The sequence below is a fragment of the Lytechinus variegatus genome, chromosome 3 (assembly GCF_018143015.1).
Source record: "Lytechinus variegatus isolate NC3 chromosome 3, Lvar_3.0, whole genome shotgun sequence".
In the NCBI taxonomy this organism is placed as follows: Eukaryota; Metazoa; Echinodermata; class Echinoidea; order Temnopleuroida; family Toxopneustidae; genus Lytechinus; species Lytechinus variegatus.
Window position 1 is genome coordinate 57,495,721 of NC_054742.1, and position 22,523 is coordinate 57,518,243.

Consider the following 22,523-nt stretch of genomic DNA (forward strand, 5'->3'; position numbering starts at 1 on the left):
TACAGCACCAAGACCCAATAGCCTGAAAAAAAAATTAATGACGTACATGAATTATGTAAAAGTACGTACGTACTGCTGTAAATAATCCCTAATCATGATCCTTAGGTACGTCATAATTTTCTTTATCATAATTTTGATACTGTTATGAAGAATAACAATACAGATTGACCAATATGAATAGATAATAATTAGGATAATGAGTCTATTATATTATTAAGCAGTCTATCAGTATCTTGCAATTTTCTTTTTCAAGGTTTAAACTGTTACTCTGGCCTTATAAGCTCGGGCTCTATTATAAATAGAGTCTTGGTTTTCATCTAATTTTCTTAATTGCATTTTTTTATTTTACTAATTAATTATCAAAATGAGGAATCTACATGTGTAAACATATATCATTGATTATCGTACGAGTTAGGGATATTATGGGGTTTCCCCTCAACGACGTATGGAGGATTTAAAAACAGAGTAAATGCACTTTCAAATGCGTGACAAAGTCTTAGTCGAAAATTGGTGACCCGAAACAACAGTTTCGTTCTAGTTTCAAGGACTTAAACTTTCACCGAATTTGTCATGATGGGCATTCGACAGTACATATTCCATGTCCTTCCATCCCCCGAACATCGCCGAGCAAACGTCAAGAGAAACTCTTGTTTTCATTAGAGACAACCTTAAGAAATGTCGTACAGAGTATATTAATTTATGGCCAAGTTGAAAATATTTCTGAACTTTAACATTAATTAATTAATTTTATGCTTTCAGAATTTGAAATCCAATTTGTGCTTTTTCTCACACATCTTCACATTGTTATTAATAGAATACTAAGATTAAAAGAATTCGAGCAAAGTAATGTAATTTATGGCCAGGTTGAAAATATTTCTGAAATTAAACATTGAAGAATTAATTTTGTACCTTCAGAATTGTAAGTCCAATTAGTATTTTCTCTTATACATCTTCATATTGTTATAAATAGAATACTAATATTAAAAGAATTCAAACAAAGGAATGTAATTTGTGGCCAGGTTGAAAATATTTCTGAACTTAAACATTGAAGAATTAATTTTGTACCTTCAGAATTGTAAGTCCAATTAGTATTTTCTCTTATACATCTTCATATTCTTATTAATAGAATACTAAGATTAAAAGAATTCGAATAAAGTAATGTAATTTATGGCCAGGTTAAAAATATTTCTGAACTTAAACATTGAAGAATTAATTTTGTACCTTCAGAATTGTAAGTCCAATAAGTATTTTCTCTTATACATCTTCATATTGTTATAAATAGAATACTAATATTAAAAGAATTCGAACAAAGTAATGTAATTTATGGCCAGGTTGAAAATATTTCTGAAGTTTAACATTGAAGAATTATTTTGGTACTTTCAGAATTAAACGTCCAATTACTATTTTCTCTTATACATCTTCATATTGTTATTAATAGAATACTAGATTAATAAAAAATAGCTAATAGAACATTTGCATTGTTAGGACAAGAAAATTGCAATTTTAATCCATGTGTTTCTAATTCTGGGAAACCTTTTCCGCAGAACTGAGTACGAAATTCAAGCTTCACATAATATAAAAATACTCTTAAGTTGGATCAAATGTGTTTTTTAATCCCTCACTATTCAGGAAAATGGACGAATAAACAAACAAATTAAAAAAGAACCAGTGTGAACCATTATAAGTAAATTCAAGTGGGTATTATCGATCGTTATACTTTCACTCTCGAAGAGAAAAATATCAATTTTAAAAGACTAATTAATATTTTGTTTTACCTGTTAAATTATCGTTTTGAAATAGAAGAGAATGTAAAATCTAGAAACCGTGTATCTCCCTCCAGAAATGTAGACAAATGTCACAGAATAATGTGAAAGTATTACTTTGAAATGAAATGAATAAAGAAGACCAGTCATGGTTATTTTACAAAGAAAATACTTTCAGTCTAAATACAGTTTACCCAATATTGGGTAAAAAGGAAACTTGCATGTTTTGCTTGAGAAAATGATACCAAATACTGTGTAAGTTTTATCAAAACGCTGCGCTGAAATTTATCCATAACGTGGGAGAAAGTCGTACCCAGCAAGCATGATCCTTTTTTTATGGGAACATTTTTACTCGATCTTTCATAGAGTGGACAACTCAATATTGGATACTTGTCTCATCGATTTAAAGGGAAATCTGGGATCGAGTTGCACTCCACATCACTCCAAACTGGGCAGAGTTTGGGAAGGGTCAACCACTTATTCTATATTTACCTTTCTTACTCCCAGACTCATGAATTGCAAATCAGTCACAACCATATTAGATCACATTACCACCATAGCATCAAACCTACTGTACGATATTGGCGTTAAAGACTCTCAGCAAAATCTGAAGTATTAAGGTTTGGTTTCTGGTAATAAACATATTAACGAAGTATACCCCTTTTGCTTTCATTTAATCTGTTTAATGAGCTAGATTGCTTAGGTTGGGTTTGTTTTAAGAGCCATACAGTTAAAGGTAAAAACACATATCGTAGGACAGTGCATGTAACCAAGAAATGAAACAAATCAACAACACAACAATAACATTAACATGAATCTTATTTACATGATGATATATTACGCTTCTGCGCTCACATTATTATTTTGTCGATGGATGAGTGATTTGATGAAAAACATAGGCTGGCATCGCTAGTATTGGTTATATTAGGCCGAGAGTAACAATGGTACCTTTGTATGAAAATGAAGCCTATATATACTAAATACATGTTTATTCAAACATTCTTTTCTAAACAGAAGAACATTTTCTCGGTAGAATTACTAGCTAATCCCAAAAGAAGACATAATGACTTGAGTTACATTACTTTGAATAATCATGCTTTACAGCAGGTCCTTTCTGTATGCATAAACCCTTTGTTGAGAGAACTATAGTGTTAAACTCGGACATGATTTTTTTGTTCCGTTACATTACTCTGACATAAGGTTACGAGTTAAAATAAGAATTTGAAGAAAAAAATAACCAAAAGCAAAATTCATGAATCAAAATCTTGATTTAGAAGAGAACAACAACAAATTAAAAAAAAATGCACAGACAGACCTAAGAGACTTTTAGACTTCATGACAGGCTTTTTGCAATGTAATGACGTATTCTAGTCTCATCATAACTGTCGTTCAAACAGCCGAATTAAACTAGTTCACATCCATAAGAAGGTCGTCCGTCCACGCGGTTTGAATAGAGGGAATACCATTGCAGGATCAGTGAAGGATTGTCGTGATTGTGGAGGCAGCTTGAAGTAGCTCGAGTGTGCCATTTTGATTTCTCCCGTGGCTCGTTGATGATTTCCCTTGTGCCCCTTTTTCGAGTTTTTTGTTTAAACTTTGACTTATGTTCCTTAGCTCTTGTACCGTGCTTGTCGCATCATCTGTAGGGAAAGTAGTAGGAGGAGTGGGGAAAAAATAAACAGAAATTAACATGATAACTTCATCATCAAAATTCACGTTATCACATCACGAAATTTTCCGAAAAGTATGTTTAAAAGAAATGTGAGATGACAAACGTAAGAAACGAGACTCATGTTTTTGCTCTCCAAACGAACTTCAAAATTAAAAGATAATTATGACGTATTTAGTTACATTTATATTTTGTTTTTCAAATTGTCAACATATTTACTCAGGATAAGAAAGAACTTGAATCAGCCAATGACTGCTTTACATTATGGTCCAAGAATCAACATAATAGATAAAATATTATAAATTTGAAGTAAAAATCAATAATTTGCCTAGAAAAGAGAGAAAGGAAAGAGGAAGAAAGAGAGAGGGGGGGGGGGGGGGAGAAACTCCTATTAAAAGTTTTAACATTTCCCCAACGTATTCATAAATTGAAATTCGTTGAGTTCTGGCAAAAATTGAGCCGATTTATCAATAATTTGAAAGATAAGAAACCATCGAATCAGAAGAAAATGTGAAATGGGAATCTGCCCTCTAGGTAAGATTGTGGTGTGCGGACATTGCAGGTTTGTCCATTTTATTAAAGCAAGATACAAGGTAAGAAGTTCCAGCATATCAAAATTGAGAAAAAGGGAAGAACGTTGCGCCAATTTCGTTCTATTTTTTAAAGTGAAATAGTCAACTGCAAGCTACGTCCGCGCCAACCCTCGAATTATATTGCACATAAGAATTCCAAGCAGTGTAGGCTCATCTTGCGGTGCGTCATGTCCCTGCTACATCATCATCAAAGTAGACTGTGAATTGTACGTCTAATTATTTTGGACGATGCGACGATATCCGTGCTGGCCGCGCAGTAGACATGAACGATATTGTTGCTACGTCCATTCCGTGTCCGCTTCCTATACTCCGTCGATTGAGCTGTTAAGAAGGTCCTTACTACCTGTTGGTAGTAAATTATTGGTTCAAATCGACCAAAATTTTGGTTGATATTGACCAATTTTATCGGTCGGACACATATTAACCAACAGATTGGTCATTTTGACCAATCCTTTTTAAGAGAGTACGTCCGTCCTTACAACGCACTGTTCAGACACGGCGCTCTTGCTACGTGGAATTTGGACGTTTTCAAGTTCCACGTCGCGGGAGATCATGCGGACTTTGCCATTTATACCGTGTTTACACTTAATCGGCATTTGGTTCAGAACCAAAAGCCGATGCAGAATCGGCTTTTGGTTTGCGTTTACACGTTGTTACAGCTCGCGGTTCTGAACCGCGAGCCGATTCAAGTTACTCGCGTTTACACGCTATGAAAAAGCCGATTCAAATGCCGTTAAGTGTAAACATGGTATTAATAACAGTCCTTGCTACGCTCTCATTACGCCGTGGCAGTTTACACTGCGTCATAGCCATTTTTCTTTGACGCAGCGAGAACTGCATTGACGTAGTGTTGATGTAGAGGGTGTATTATCTCTAAATATTGACAAATGGATGGTAATTTATACTCATTAATTAAGTCAAAATATTTCTATAGATCATTCATGTTTGGAGTTTTTGATATGAGAGCCGTTTGTTTCGTATACCTCATATTGTGCTATCTGAATATAATTAATTGCAGTAAATGCAAAAATAATGAGCCATTCTTGAATTTCATCTAGAATCACTGGGCCTACATTAAAAATAAGTTAATTGGTTGGTTGAGCCGAATTCGCAGAAAAAAATCCGTATGTTGCATTTTTCTAGAAATTTGTCCAATCTATAATTAGACTGGTCAAGCTCCAGAATAGAACTCGGCAAATAAATGAATTGATAGCATTAATATCCGTTATAAAGTACAAGCACCCATGGGTCATGTAACGTTGGCCAACAAGCGAGTCACATGCGGGCCAACTCGTATTACTGACAATGATATGGGTCTGCCAAGTAGTGTAAGATGGCATGAATAATTTTGATGGAAAATGGAACCTCATATTATGTCAGATCCCGCTTTCAAATTCAGCAGGAGGATAAAAAAAGAATAATTTCTTACTTTACATCTACGATAGATGACGTGAACGTGTGAGACTGTAAATAGTATTGATTGTAAAAAGACATGAAAACTAAATGAAACTGACATGAAATTGGAGTTAATTCAATTTAATCTTGGTTTGCTGATATTAATTTCATCCCATCTGGTCAGTAAGCTTTTCATAAATAAGGATGATTTTAATTTTAACTAAGTTGATTCAACATATTCTAATGCAAGTTTGCAGTGTACAAGCATATCTAAAACCTTTCTTATTCTTCTTATATTGATTTTTTTAAGACAAAAAACATATCTAAAGGGAATTTTTTTATAAACCTGCGAACTAAATAATAATAATAGTGGGATAACCATACAGTTTGCCTTGTCGTGGAAAAGATAAAAAAGACATGACTATGTGAGAGGTACGTGATTGCGTGCGCGCGCGCATTGGTAATTGCCACCATAGAGTTATATAAACCTAAGTACGTATTTAACTCTATGATTGCCACCAACCGTAAACGTTGGTATAACATTAGGTTAAAGTGGACAGTCCTTGTGTAACCCCTTAAATTGGTGCGTATCGAATGTAGATGATCAACGTCCCCGATTGCATGTAATTGTTGTATACAGCTTTGTGTGTGTCTCTGGATTTCGCATTATGACAAGTTGTGCATGGTTTCGAATAAACGTGTGTGTGTGTGTTTGAGAGAGAAATACGCAAACATACACACTCACACACACACACACACACACCCACACAAACATGGAATATGGCAACATCTCTCGCAATCATTTTTTTTAAATAAAAACAGTAACATGTATTCTTTCTCTTATAGATGTCAAAGCCTTCGCGCTACGCGTGAGAGGGCAGGTGGTGCTCTCTCCTGAAAAACCCATCCATGAGTGATCAATGCGATTGTACATACATGTATATACATGTACCTCATCAACAGATAATTAGGTCTTCGTCAAAGTCAGCACCAGGTGGCAGTGGAGATTGTAAAAGACATCTCATTTCTCTCAGAGAAAATTCATATTAGTAAAAAAAAAAATCATGTGGGCAAGGGCGATGCGGTGTAAGTGGATGATCATTAAAAAAATCTTATTTCTCTCACAGTAATTCATGAATTTATAAAAAAAAAAATAAAGTTCATCACGTTGCGGGCAAGGGCGATGTGGTGGGAGTATCAAAAACTTCTTATTTCTATCACAATAATTCATAAACGTCAGAATTTCTACATGCTAAGGAAAAGGACGAGGGAAAATCGTTACATATTTAGATCTGTCATTATGGGCATTTTTTCTCTGTTAACTTATTGAATTAACTCTTAAGTGGAGTTGTCGTGGCCGAGTGGTCTAAGTAGCCTGACTAGATACGTGATAGTCCCGGGTTCGTTCCCCTGCCACGGTACCTAAGCCCGTGAGCAAGGCATTTATTCGACAGTGTTCTTTAATCTTATACTTAAGTATATGGAAATGCTGTACGCATTCTTTATAGCTATAGTTATGATCATGATAACATAATTTCTCAAATACTTGAGCTGAATGAGTTGTGACCTACAACGAGGTTGGTCATCTAAAGTAGCCGTTTGGTGCATGGCCTCGCATGAGAAGCGAGGTGCTGCGTATATTATTCTCCATAGGCTTCTGGTAGATGTTAAGAAATTGAAAAAAATAACCAAAATGAAATACTTTTTCCTACTATTTTTGCTTGTCAAATTTTTTTCGGGAACAAAAAAAAGCTTCATTTTCTAGTGAATTCTGTTTTTTTTTTATATATATATCAAAATTTTCAAATATTATTTCTTATATCGAGTAAAATGCGAAGCATATTTATTAATACAAGATAATGAGATTTGGAATTCTCGACTGACAATAAGAAAGCAGCTTGTATAAGAAAATAAATCAATCATGCATCAAAGGTAAAATAACTCATATTTATCCTACTTTAATCCCCCTTTTCACCCTACAGAAGTACCATTCTCTCAAACTTGCTATTTTGTAAATATCCCCCCTCACTTTAAAAAGGTCTGAGGCTCCTCTACTTCCAGAATAACATTCAAATTATGAAGGAAGAATAACTAGGCTCTAGACTGATAAGAGGACAATGCAAACTGTCTATAAATCTGGACAGAAATGATAAATAATTTGTCTTTCTTTATCCAATTATTTGCTGGTTTATTTCGTGACGAATGTAATAAGCCCAATCACTCTCAGCCCTGCGCGCCAATCCTTCATTATCCAATTAAGATTGGTTGTTACCATACCAATATCACAATTACCATTTACTTTCTCAATGGATTGGCAGGAAATCTCACCATGGCTCTTTGAATCTCAACCCATTCATCCCTCGTTTTTTGTGGGCGTTCCCATGGTAACTAGAAAAAAATGATTCTGAGTTGCTTTAGAATGTGGGAATGCATTCATTTCTCAATTAAAGGGAATCTGGAACTCTGCATTTCGTAGATATGCACATTTTGAAAATGAAATGAAAATTTATGTATTGTGCACCCTTACAGGCATGTTAAAAAAATCCTTCTAAGAATTAAATCAAAATTTACTCATTTATTTTCAATTAAAAACTCATGTAAAACAGATACATACATACATACAAGAACGTTGGACCTATATAGTCTCTTATTGTACACATTATATTTATTTTATACGTTATCAATGTCTTGAACTTAAAATAACGAATAAGAGGTTAGTAATCGAAAGCCCCCAAAGAATGCATAGCTTGTATGGGCCCTGTACACATATAAATGAACGAAGAAAATATTCATTATACATATACAAACACACCCCACACACACATACAGACAGAGAGGACAAAAATAATTTAAACAATATTATTTCAAGGAGGGGTAGGGCCTACACAATTAAGTGGGATTATGCTTCTCATACTACTCTAAACCTTGCTAAGGTCGTAAGAGAGAAAAGTGAGCGAGCCCCGCCCCTCCCCCAAAGAAGTAAAAAATTTCCATAGAAATCAATTAAACAAAACGTGCGAAGAATTACTATTATTCGGCCGCCATAATTACCAGGTGAAGCATCCTGAATTGTTTGATTTAATTACATTGCAGGTTGAAGATGATAAGGCCTTTGGTGGGGGTTTAGAATAAAAAAAAACATCACATCACGCTAGAACTAAGTATCTTCCCCGGGGATAATACTTTCTTTCTCAAACCAAGATCCATTTAACGTGATAATTTTACCTTTCCCGTGAATTGATCCTCTGCATGCTTTTGTGATTTAACTGGGTATTTGGCAAAGTACGAAATTGACCTACATGACTATTCAGACCTACAAATCATGAATTATCTATATCAGACTGTCATGTCAAAATGTGATGGTATTCGGTTATCTCTATTGCTATGCTAAAAATGAATACCATGATTTTTTCTAATAGCATTTATTTTTGGTGTAAAAACAACAAAATATACAAAACGGATGGATAGTTTTGTCTGTTATGAGCTGTTCTCCATTATACATTATATTAGGTCCATTTTTTAAGTCTTGAGTATGACTCAAACGGAGATCGAACCCACGACCGATCTGTTCATGAGGCGGGCGCTCAACCACTACCATGACTACAGTGACTTTAATTATCCATCGCGTTTTAACACCAATTTCATCGTCGCCAGCCTTGTGGACTTAAAATAAAGAACTCCTTGCCAGCCAATTCGGATTATTTGGATTATCATATTTGTGGATTAATCAGAACAGGTTATCGTTTTAGTTCTCCCTCTAGTCTCGGGTATGATTTAAACGGAGATCGAGCTCACGACCTCAGTTCATGAGGCGAGCGCTCTGAGCCCCAAAGACTGCGCGGGTTTAACGTTGGTATAATTTTTCTGTTTTCATTCACTTATTTTATTCATTTATTAATAAAGCTGTTACTGACGATATGTGTGTAATGTACGGTTTTTTCAAGTAGGTTTATGTACACGTTTGGAATAACAGTATAGTTTGATAAAGATGGCGTGCACTTAATTATAAGGCTATAATGTTGATTCTTTTTGTATGGCTCAATTTCAGTACAATATACATTTCCGGAAAGCCATATGCCTCATGAATAAAGGACGTGACGGCTTAAAACCATACAACATGTATGACGTTATAACCTCTGCGACAATCTTTAATTTCCCTTTTCATATGACCTAGCTCTTCTGATGTCATTGTAGCAAAAAATGAGCCTTGTAGAACTCTATTCCGCAATCCAATAGATGCTTCAGTAAAAAGATGTGCGGACAATTCAAATTCGAGAAGTTTCGAGAATTCAAATTCGAGAAATGGACGACATATTCGCGAAATCTGGCCCGATCGAAAGATGGGGAGCAAAATATGGGAATCTTGTATCCATTCAACAAATATTATTTAAAGGAGAATTGCACCCTGGCAATAACTTTGTATTAAAAATTTATGAGCAGAAACAAATAAAAAAAAATATTGGTGATGGTTAAGGTTGATGCGCATGTGTCAAAAATGCGACTTCGCGGGGACGTATCGAGACAAGGTTACAAGCACTTTTCCCGACAATCGTTTGGATATTGTTGCAAATCTCCAAGTAATAGGTGAGACATCGAATACATTTCTGAAACATCACTGCAATTAACTGTAAGTCTACGAGACTTCACACCGACTACTTGGAGACTTTTGCAGCAACATCTCCGCGACTGTCTGGAAACTGTGTCTGTCACCTTGTCTGGAGACGTCTCTGATGTGTCGCAGAGACGGCTCCTTTCGTTGGCCTCAAAGTAGGTCTTATCAGTCTTTCTGGGGAGCGTTTCATCAATATTTTCATCCGACATGTTGTCAGATCTGACATCTTTCCATGATTTTGATTGGCTGAGAGGCATTGTTACTATGAAAACTGTCGGATAAAACGTCCGACAAGTCCTTTCATGAAACGCCCCCCTGGTCTCCCGTATGTCTCCGCTGCGTCTCTGAGAGGTCTCTGCGAAGTCGCAAAGAGACGTCGCAAGGAAACGTCTCAGCATTCGGGGATGTGATAATTATTCTCTTTGGTGTCTCTGCAGTAGATGGAGATGTCTCGGAGACGTCGCGGAGACTGAAGAAAGTCTCTTTTTTTTTGTTGAAAATTTGAAAATTTAGCATGTTCGATATCTTGCCCCTCATCGGAAACTCAATAATTCTTATAGGTGATGTCTCGGAGACGTCGCTGAGATTTCGCTGTAACTAGCTAAATCTGGAGTTTCAAGCAAGTCGCGAACTAGTTGCAAGCCCATTGAAATTATCCCCTTAAAGTTTCCATATCAGTGGGTATTAGAATTTTGTACTAATTTCCTTACTCTGTACATGCTCAAATTGTATCTCCGAACTGGCTTATCGGCTTAGTTTCATTTTGCAATCTTGACGAAAATACACATCCCTTATTACTTTGATGACATCAAATTCAGGCTAATTTGGCAAGTTAGATGTACAATGCCTTCCGTTCCGAGGCCTTCGAGGAAAACTCTTTATCAACTAGCAGTGAATTAAACATAACGAAATCTTCATCGGATAACTGAATCATTATAGGATATTTTAGGATATGAGGGTATTTAGCAAATATCGAACCAATCAAGTACACCAATAAAACGTTTCATTTTCGTGAGAGAGTCTAAAGTGATGAAAAAGGCATTACCAGTTTACTCAAACTGATAATACAACACAATCACAACCGCTTTTACTTATTGTTTACATTTTAAGACATTGGGTCGATTGTGTCCGATATCGGCTAGAGTTGCATGCATTCATGTCCTGATTTTTTCTTTCCCTCTTTAGTTTATATTTCTATAATCACAAATTAATTGACATGTCAATATGCCAACATGCCGGATAGAATTCCTTTATTGTGTTATATACTTTCCAAAACGCTATTAAGGTTTCATATTCATAAGGAAACCATGAACACTTCTTCAAGTGGGTTGATAATATTTTCCTCTTACCTGAGAAATAAAAAAATTCAGACTTTGATCATTTTGGGCGTTATCATCTAGGCCTACTTCTCACTGGCTCTCTTAAAGAATGAGGTGTTAAAGTGTAAACACCTTTCATACATATTCAGGAAAGTGCTCAATTTTGATTGATGTACACCGTGTAATCTTCCACAATAACTTTCAGATCTACCTTCAATCACAGGAGCGGAACTAACGAATGGATGCTAGTCTGGCGTATACAATCCAACTGCCAATATTTTATTGGAACAATTTTTAGTCGGGTCACGAGTCTGACTGTTTCGCAATGTTGACAAGGCAGGCATTAGACGCGCATGGCTACAGGTCCGCAAGCAGAACGCCTCTGACGAGCGGATAAAATGGACAGACATCCACTTCCAAATCATTCCAATTTCGGTAATTTTCTATACCAACTGGCAATAAACGAAAGTGGCGTGGACAAAGAGACAACCTCATCAAGTGTTCAGCAGAATCATAAGTACTGAGAGAGATTTGAAAAAAATATGCGTGGAAGAAAGGGAAAAGTGTGGAAGGAGGGAAATAAACAAATCGGGTGACATCCTAACCATTGCTGCAAGTCCTGAAGAAAAAAGTGAATTGCGAGTTTTGAGTAAAATGTTATGTCCGGGTTTTGCCTTTGAACTCTAATACTGACCATGCTGACTGAAAAACTAAGCTCTTTTTCGTAACGAATCAAAACAAAATAAACTGTCCTTTTTCGAAACTTCACCCCCCCTAAAATTATGAAGACGTTCATTGAATCTTACTGGAAGAAATAGAATATATACGCATTAATAATATAATGGGTAATAGTAGTAGAAGTAGTTGTACTAGTAAACGTAAAAGAAGTAATATTGTAAAGTAGATGATTATGACAATAGCAATGATATTAATATTTATTGTAAATGATGATAGTAAGAGTAATAATAATGATGATGATGATAATAATAGAAGTGGTAGTAGTATAATGATAATCTTAATGATAATACAATGATAATATGACATTTTAAAAAATGTACCTTAAACTATTTAAGTTTCCATATATTTCGGAAATATGTTGGCTATTTTTATACGCTATTCTTTTTCATCCAATGTTTTATCTTTCTTAAGTTTGTAAGTAATAATGATCGATATTGAACATTTTTCAAAAGGATAAACAAAAATATTTAATGTTTAACAGCTCATCGATAAGAAGCAACAAAATAGACAATTATTCAAAAAATAGTTTAAAAGGTGATTGTCTCTCATAAAGCCATGGATTTTGTAAAGAACATTACTTTAAAACCAGGAAGTAAAAAAAAGAGAAGAGGGCAATTAATCACGATTCAAACGCAATAACGTGTAATAAATTATGTTCGAATAAGACCTGACAATTGAGTTTAAAATTAACTTATGAACATGGACTGAATATGAAATAAATGATTAATTGTTTAAGTCACATGAATGTTCAAGAAAGGCATATAGTGGTTAACCAAAAGTTATTAATCGGTACATCGCGGTGGGTTGTCTGCCTTGTAACGAAAACTTTGAAGTACTTTCAATGTTTATAAATTCGGTTACATCATTGGTTTTCTTACCAAGGTATAGTATACAATAATAAGGCCTCTTCCTTTTGAAATTTTACTTCAAGGAATTTGTCTCTAAAACTCACCTTTTCTTTTTGTTTTTGCTTTTCTTATTCATAATTATCCTTAATATTAGCAGTATATCATTATCATCATCATCATCATTATGACGATTAATAATATCATTTATTATCTTCATCATCATATTTATTATCAATACTGCTTTTATTGTTATTATCATAATAAGAAGCATTAATATCATGATTAGTAGTAGTTGTGATATCAGGGGGGTGTTTCACAAAGATTTAAGTATGACTTAGAGTCGCACTTAAATGCCGGGTTGCGTACGGTATGAAAGGCTTGACCGTATTGGTCAGATCGTCTCAAGAGGACGCGCACCAATGCGTATCTATCAATGAGATCGCGCGTTGCATATCTTGTACGCGTCGGCATTTAAGTGCGACTTAAGTCATACCAACGAACGTAGAGGGCAGCAACACACAAGCGTGTTGCTCTAAGGAAGGTCAACTCCGCTCGAATTTTGTGACCACTCTAAAAAATAAGGGGGACTTTTCGGAAATTTGTCGAGTTGATTTTTTTTCATTTGTTAATTTTAAATATTTTTAATGAACAATTATTACGTCGGTTATTCTAGCTAGAAATATTAAAAATATTACTTTTATTTTTAAAGAAATTATTTAGCTTAAATAATCATGATATTGACATTTTTTCTCATTTTGGAATATTAAGTCTATGACGAGGATACCTCTTATCTCTTATTTTCCTCTGCTGAATTTCGCTGCACCACTAATAAATGCATAGACAACCATCGTAATAATCGAGGTCATTTTTCTGGCCTGGGTGCGCCGAGTCTGGGCCGGTCGCGTAGCTACTAGTAACGTTAATGATGCGCTGGGGCTTCAGTCGACTCGTCATAGATCTTCTAGCAACATACACAATGACGTCTAATTTGCCTGGTCTGATTTGAAGTGCAATCGCTTCAGGGCTGAAGTTTATCAACGATGATTGTTCAAGGTCAGATTTCAAATTTTAATTTGCATTTGACTTTTAAGTCTATAAATCTTAATACAAGGCGCCTAAACCCCGAAATCCGGGTATAAATTTCAACTTCGAGTCCGAGACTATGGACGGCGAAAAAAAAACCCATGCATCGGATGCATTGCATTGGCTGCGCTGCAGCTGAGCTGCACAGCCAGGCGCTGCGTCGCGTCGAAGGTCGATAATCATTGAGCAACCAAACTTCCAAAGCCAAATTAAAGCTTGAATAAAATTAAACCTATTCACATTTTCCCTGGTTTTCTTCAATAATTTCTAAGAAAAATCAGCCAATTCTGGGAAATTGATTGCAATGTTACATCGTTTGCAGAGTGCCATCATCGTTTTGCGTTAGACTTAACCTTAGTTATACTTAGATCTAGGCCTAGACTAGAAGAAATGGGAGCTGGATATTATACACCATCTTAATTTATGATTTTGGGCAGAAAGTAGATTTGATAGACAGCATCCATATCTTAATTTGACCATTGATTCTGTGCAATCAAAGACTTTTACATAATTTGTTTGCCATATTGCAAGAATTGGTAAATTTTCCTGGGCCTGCATGGCCTGGGCTTGGCTGGCAGAACGCGTATTTTTTTTTGGAGAAATTTCGAAAGTGAAAGAGCAAAGTGACTAAGCTCGTCGTGATTTTATTTTTATGCATTATCTAACTGAATTTTAATTCTCATGCCTAACGGTAAGGCCTAACGGTAACTTGTCAACCATTAAATCTTCTAGTTCTAGATCTAGATTTTACCCTGTAGGCATTTAACGTACGGACTAAAAAAATCATAACCTCCTACTCCTAGCGGCTAGCCCATGCAGGCTGGCCTTAATTGAACCAAACTTAGCTTGCATGGACCAACCTCAAATGATTTAGGCGTCCTGTACTATAAAAGACAATGTGGAATTCATCTGTTTTGAGTTTATTATTATTTTAGTATTTTTTTATTGTTGCATAGACTAGTCGTGCTAGATCTATATATATTCTAGATCTACTTAGATATCCAGTGTGGAACAACATCTTCAACAAACAGATCGAGACTGGTCAGAGCATTTGTCTAGTTAGACAAATAAAGTTAGATCTTTAGACTTGGGTCTATCGATCAACTAGACAGGAATAACCGTCGTTTCTTGGGATTTATTCAACAATTTCTGACATTTTACTATAATCTCTATCGGTGAGTGAGCCAGCGCAGTTCAGCAGAGCAACAAAATACAGAGACTGAAGCTTTTGGTCTATCGATCAACATGATCAAGATCTAGGTTAGATGTGGACTTCACTTATTACTGATTGGAATGTATTTCTAAATTTATAAGTTTTGGGGACAATGGTGAAAAGAAATGATAACATATTATTGGTAGATACGTGAATTATTTTTTTTAATACCCATTGGCATTGCTGCCTGCTCTAATAAATAAATAAATAAATGAGTCACGGCCTATATGGACTGCAGATAAATGCTGATCGACGCCTAGCAGAACAAGTACCAGTGCTAGACTAGGGGGTTGAAATCTAAGCAGACGACGGAGCATAATGTAGCTTAAGGATAGAATGATGATGGGTTCAGCGAAGAGCCCTGAGAAAATAAGGGGGACATATTCAATCCCGAAATGCTTTGCGAGTGGTCACAAAATCGTCTCGGCGCAAATCACCTAATTCAGCCGTCTGGTGAAATCGCTGATAACAACAATCACCGATTTGGTAATGATTTTAGTTTCCTGAAACTTGCATTTGTAAAGTTTTAAATATCAAAGTATGTTTTCATATTTATGTATATCCCTCAACATATTTTTTTAATGTTATCTTTGATATCGTTGTAGTCATATTCTTTCATATTCGTTTCTTGATCACTACTAATTTGTTGTTGTATTTGATCGGCATTTGATTTCGTTGTCATGAACAATAAAACATGCGCGCAGCTCAGTTGCATGCGCGTATCGAGTTGACCTTCCTTAGAGCAACACGCTTGTGTGTTGCTGCCCTCTACGTTCGTTGGTCATACTTAAATCTTTGTGAAACCCCCAGTTATATGAATGTTGAATTGTGAGCTGCTTACCTTGATGATAATCTGTTGCCATTCGGGGGTCATTCTCATGAAGAGCGCATCGAGAGGATATGTTGACGATTTACTAAAATCAAACGCTCCAGTCTCAGTCTGAAAAGAGGAAAGAAATCATACATCTGTTATTGCTATGTAATTAATCGTCATATTTGTTATTATCATTTCATTTATTATATTCATTCATAAAATTATTTTTATTCTTATTTCATTCAATTTTATCTTATTTTATTTCATTTTTCTATTTTATAATTTATTTTTTAAAATTTATTTTATCTTTTTATTCATTATTATTATTCATTATTATCGCCCTAAACGTATTATCATGATTCTTTTTTGGAGGGTGGGTACTTTTCCATTTAGTCTACGTGCACAGATCCTGGTTGAATCTTTGATCAACAAGTGGACCCGGAATCATCACTAGCAAAATGATACTTGCCGCCGTTAATGAGAGAGATTTTCTTTGAGCAAGTCATTGCCTGGGACTTTGTAGGCTGCAATTTATGTTACTTCCATTATTGCACTGTGTTTCAGAGGAAATTTATACATCGGACTACAAAATTTTATATAAACAGGAGCAAATTTATCTTTGATTTCTACGTATACTACTAATAGTTCGGTACTTCTAAAAAGGGTGCAAAAGGTTAACAAGCCTTATTAAGGTTATGAAGTCAAGAGCTATTTCTCATATTGAAGCCATATGATATTTTTGTCCAAGATTCAAAACTAAAAAAAAATGATTCATGTGCTAAGTTATCGAAATATACAAAATGCCCATCGCTTTATTGTCATTACGCTTGTGAAAAAAAATAATGTATATATAGCACACACATTGAATTATCGGTACACCTCTCTATATCCAACTTTACTTATCTCAATATTTTCATTGCCCGTGGTGTAGAGTTTTTCAAAATCAAATTAGTGGTAAAATTTATAATACCACTTTCCATCATTTCAAAGCTATTCAATGGGAAGTCGGTAAGGAATAAATTCCTTATGTGGTTTGTAGAATAAGTATCAAATTATGTAAACAATGATGGAAAAGAATTCATTATATACTTTTATTACTAACATTTCGAAATATGACAAACCTCGAAATATATATATATATATATAATATATATAAGGTAAATAAAATTGCTCCATATCATTTCATATATTTTGACATACTATTAACGAAATAATATATCCTTTCCCTTTCCTTTATTTCTCCTTTTTTTCTTCGTCGTGATTTATTTCATTTATTCATTTTTTTTGGGGGGGGGTGGGGATGTCCATCGTCCACCAGCAGCCACCCATCTGTAAGCCAGTGATTTAGCGTTATAAATATACTTCACATGCAATCTCCTGCCACCGAGGCAATGCTAAACTTGTACTCATGTAATCGAACATATTGATCTCATGATTTCCCTTCCCGATCTATTGATCAAAGACATCAATATAGAATACTACTGCATCAAGCCACCTTAATAAACACCTGGTCCCGTAACACAAAACTTAGCAATGATCGTAGAACATTTTTCTACGATTGGTGCCATTGACTACAATGTACAATCAATCGTAAAAAATCAAGCTTACGATCAATTGCTAACCTTTGTGTTACGGTCCTCAGGGCGCCGTAACACAAAGGGTAGCGATTAATCGCTAAATGAAATGACCAATCAAGATCCTCGTTGCATTCGCACTTTGCTATGTAGACTGACTATGAACCAATCAAAATTGTTCTTTGAAATTGGCAATCAATCGCCAACCTTTGTGTCACGGGACCCCGGTGGGTGTTTCATAAAGCCATTCGTAGGGTTACACTCAACTTTATGCACGATTTGAGCATGTTCCCGGGTGCTGAGTGAGCTCTATACTTATATATCATCTTTCACATGAAAGCGTCACCAGTCGAGCGTAAACCCATTTGTAACTTACGAACTGCTTTATGAAACCCGCAGGAGTTCATATACCTGTGGCCGAGTTGCTACATGCTTTTAGATTTTCAAATAACTCTTTTTTATTGCAATCTCTCCCGTTAACAGAGAAAGACATGCTTAATTTGGTTTTCCCTCTCTCTTGTGAAATGAAACGAGAACAATTGTGAAGAAACGCATTAAGTTATGCTACAGTTACACAAACGAAACAGAATCCAAACTACCCGATATTATGTCATTCGAAATAACACATTCGCTTTGATCGGTCTGGGGTTGGCCCCGTTGATGTGGCTGTATATAGCATCAATTAATCTGTACTATTATTCATCTTTCATCATTATATTCTTGTGTTAAGAAAGACAAACACACACACACAATGGCAGACGTAAAATTAGAAAAAAATATTTTGAAGATGTTCTAGTCTGAAATTAGCAACTGTAGGCTATTTAATGAATCAATAGATGATACTCTTATTCCCTTTCGCGTGCACAAAGTGACCTCATTAACAATTACCTGTAGAACAACACGATTGAAAATAGAGAGCTAGAGCTATCATTGCTTTAGAAAAGGAATTCCTTGGGGATTGTTTTTATTTCTTTTCTTCACTTGTTTTTACTACTTTATTTTTTTCACGACATATATATATAGAGAGAGAGAGAGAGACAAAAGAGAGGGATAGAATAATGCATTAAGTTCCAACAAAAACATGTTGTTGGAACTTAATTATCTCGCGAAGATGTACTCTTCGTCTCTTCATCTGCATCGTCATATAATACATCGCCCTCCCACACTAATCAACGAACTTAACACACCCCCATGCGGTGAAAAGCGAGGACATGTTCTTTCATAAAAAAATATACGCAACCGATGATATTTTGTGCGTGTGTGTGTGTGGCAATATATGCATCTGGTCAATAGGGGAGCATAATGTGAACTACGGCACGTCCTCGGTTGCCAGGTTGGGGGATTTTCACCTCTGATACACACAAACACACTCACCATCGAAAATGGTGAATGGTAATGGTTTATTGAAGAATTCATTCGTAGCCAAGGGCTGAATTGCCGAATCTTTTACAAGTACAATGACACGCAAAAAAACATTTTATCAACATGTTTTATTCAAGATTTCACTCAAATAAATTCACATAGGCACGCTCCGCACGCGTGTACAGACGCACCCCACTCTCTCTCACACACGCCCCCCCCCACACACACAACATCCAAATGACGCTAAATTATCACATATTCCCTATAGTCTAAGCAAATTATTCCAGAAAGACAATTCAAGAAATTCACCAAGGTAACAGCACAAAATGGGACTGTCCTTACACTCCGAACCTCAGAGGACGAATGAGAGAAAAGCTATTTTTGCAAAAAGCATTGTGTAACTAAATGGCGAGTACAGAGATCCAATTTAGTGTGTTCAGTGAGATGGAAACAATGCAGGCACTTTATATGTTGATGGGGTCATGCAGGAGCTCTAGTAAATTGCTGAAATAATGTAACGCCATACAACATCTCCGACACTAAAAATAATTCCTCATCATCATTCATCATAAATATATTTGACAGTTGCCAAAATATCACTCTCATCACGTACACTAATAAAAAAAGATGTCATTTGTTTAGTAAAAGCTTGCATACTGAGTCATGCAGCGTTATTGGTACTTGGAAGATACCAGCTAACACGGATATTCGGTATAGACTTTGAACGAGGGGCAAAACTGTTTTCTCGAGCTAGCGCATGATTAATACTGTATCAATTAAATCCTCTTCGCAATAGCTATTGTCAGATGTCAGTGATAAAAGAAGCGATAATGCATAAATCGTGACATGGCCGAAAGAGAATTCATCTTTGATTCGGCCAAGCAAGCAGGATTTGTAGCCCACTTGAGCTGATATATTGTGATTTAACGGTTATCCGGTTTGCTACACACCACTTCAAGTGTGAAGTGCACTGGAGATCAATAAATGTGACTTTCCCCCTATTTTCATCTTCACTCGAGTTTATTATTAAACTCAATGATAATATCCAATACCATCCGCTGTTTTATAAATATCTAAATTACAGACAGTATAGTCATCTCCCCCTAAAATATATACCAAATACAGCCTAACAGATAGATCTCATATTGTTAGGTAAATTTCGATTCTGTATCTTCGGATTCAATTTACTTCATACAAGTCTCAATTTGTCTTCGTTGAAATGAGTATCATGCAACATATTATGAAATATATTAAAAAAAATCAGATTAATGTTTGACATTTATCATGCAAATATACATAATTATTATTGACGAAGATGCAAAGGCAACATAGCTTCGTCAAGATTTCATGAAATCATAACTTCTGTAAAAGCAAGTGAACAAAGATATGTAGAGCAAACATGAGAAAGGTTAATAAGAAAACAAGATTCGGTAAAATTATCACTACGTACGGATGGGGGCTTGGAGCCATGAAACCCCAAAACTTTCAAGACCATAAAGAAAAACTAAAGAAAAAGAAAAAAAAAAGAAAAGGAAAAGAGTGAAATATAACATCATTTTCTAAACATCGAGACAGAATCTATCACAAATTTGATTTACTAGTGTGAATAAAAAGGGTCAACATTTTGTTCCGCTCGCTTCGCTCTCATCTCATATTTTTTTTGCCCAATACGACATGTCTGGCCCCTTCAACAAAGATTTGGCTCATTGCGCTACTAAATATAATACCTTGTCGGATTAAATACAACCTGTAACTTTTGAATGAATTATGGAGATAAATTATGGAGACTTAAAGAGAGCTTTTTAATAATTCAAAAAATATATACAAGATCGATATGACTCAGTTTTGATTATAGAGTTCTTGAATGACCAATAAGTGGTAAGAGGGGAAACACTGCATAGCACAACAAGGTCAGATAATACAACACACGCAAGGATTTAAAAAGGTATGGAATAAAAGTGACTTTCAGCTCCGCATTCATTCGAAAGCGACAGATTTAATAAATATATGGATACTTGAATATGTGTCCTTGCCATACATTCGGATAATCGAAATACACTTTCAGATTATTTGTAGAAATATGACTCCATGAAACGGAATCATAGCAAAAACTCAGTTTTGATAAATTACAATATACGTATGATATTGACGAGAGAGTTGTGCCTACTTTATTACAGTTTCTTCATTCATAATATGAAATGCAGACAGTTATTGATTTCAAGGATATAACCTTATTTTTTAAAATCTGTTTTCTGTCCACAAAACAAAACAGATCTTCTGAGATTCTAAACCTGCTTTGTTTAAACAGGTACGTATTTTTCTATTAGAAATATCCTATAATGAAGAAAGGTAAATGTTCTAAATAAATACTGTCAATCATGACATTTGAACATGAAATTTCCTTCCAAATGATATCTTTATGTTTTTGATCAGCAGTTATAAGTAGTATTGGGGAATTCACTCGACTTTGCTGTTGAGCACATAATCACACTCTATTTACAAGAGGGTATCATAATTATTAATCAATATCAATAACATCAGTATTTACTGAATAGTCTATGGAGTGTATAAGCAAGAAAATAAGTCTCCTAAAATCATTGGTCCAACCTAACTGTGTCTTGCTTAATCATGTTAATCGTGCCGATAAAGTTGATTGGTGCTCGAGATAAGTTTTGCATTTCAAACACAGAAGATTGATTCTCAGTCCTTTCTTCCTCCCCTCGAACTGCGAAGCACCCGGGGCAGGCTAGATTTCCTTCAATGTGACCAAGTTCATTGGCCTAGAGTGTCAATGGTTCTTCCACACCTGATTTTTTTTTCGTTTGTCCCTTGAAGACACCGTACACCTTCACTGGTGGGGAAAGCCGCAGGTGCGCCGTAAGTGATTCTTGTGTATCGACCAAACCAGCGCGAAGGGTGCCGATCAAAATACTTGCCCATTGATCAAATCATTCTTGAGAAGAGTCAAATTCCGGATCAGATTGACGAAATGAATAGAATGTATCCTACTTCTAATATATCAAACTTCTTCAAATGTGACGTAATATTCAGAAGACATTCAATCGATTTCATAAGAGTAAAATATCCCACTGGTGAGATATCACAATTCTATTCAAAATATGTAAATTGAGACGCAATAACCAAAAATACACACAAACAAAACATGCAATTGGTATGATGAATGTATCGGAAAGTATCAAATTTTGGGGATATTCCAATTCTCCAAATCTGACGCAATAATCAAAAGACGGCTAATCGTTTTGGTAAAGGTAACCAACCCACTGTTAGATATCAAAGTTCTCAGAACATTGCAATATTTAAAATCCGCCCATGCAATCGGTATGATAAAGGTTGCGTAAAGTATCCCACTTTTTAGATATTCTCCGAATATGACGTAATATTCGAGCGCGAAGCGCGAGAAGAAAATTGTTGATATTCTGATCTGAAACTGGATAACTTAAGCACGTTTAAAATAATGAACCTATACACTGCAATATTATGAAGTACGTAGTTTTGAAAATAAAAAAATAACCCTAAGGT

General features: G+C 35.3%; 1 protein-coding gene across 1 annotated transcript in view; it reads right to left on the reverse strand.

Moving 5' to 3' along the window:
* Nucleotides 1-260: 260 nt before the first annotated feature.
* Nucleotides 261-22,523, reverse strand: part of LOC121411461 — a 50,804-nt gene continuing 28,541 nt past the window's right edge. Inside the window, exons 3-4 of the mRNA XM_041604213.1 lie at nucleotides 16,075-16,173; nucleotides 261-3,403 (exon numbers count right to left, since the gene is read on the reverse strand). Coding sequence (XP_041460147.1) covers nucleotides 3,374-3,403; nucleotides 16,075-16,173 — 129 coding nt within the window. The 3' untranslated portion in view covers nucleotides 261-3,373. The remainder of the gene's footprint in view (nucleotides 3,404-16,074; nucleotides 16,174-22,523) is intronic.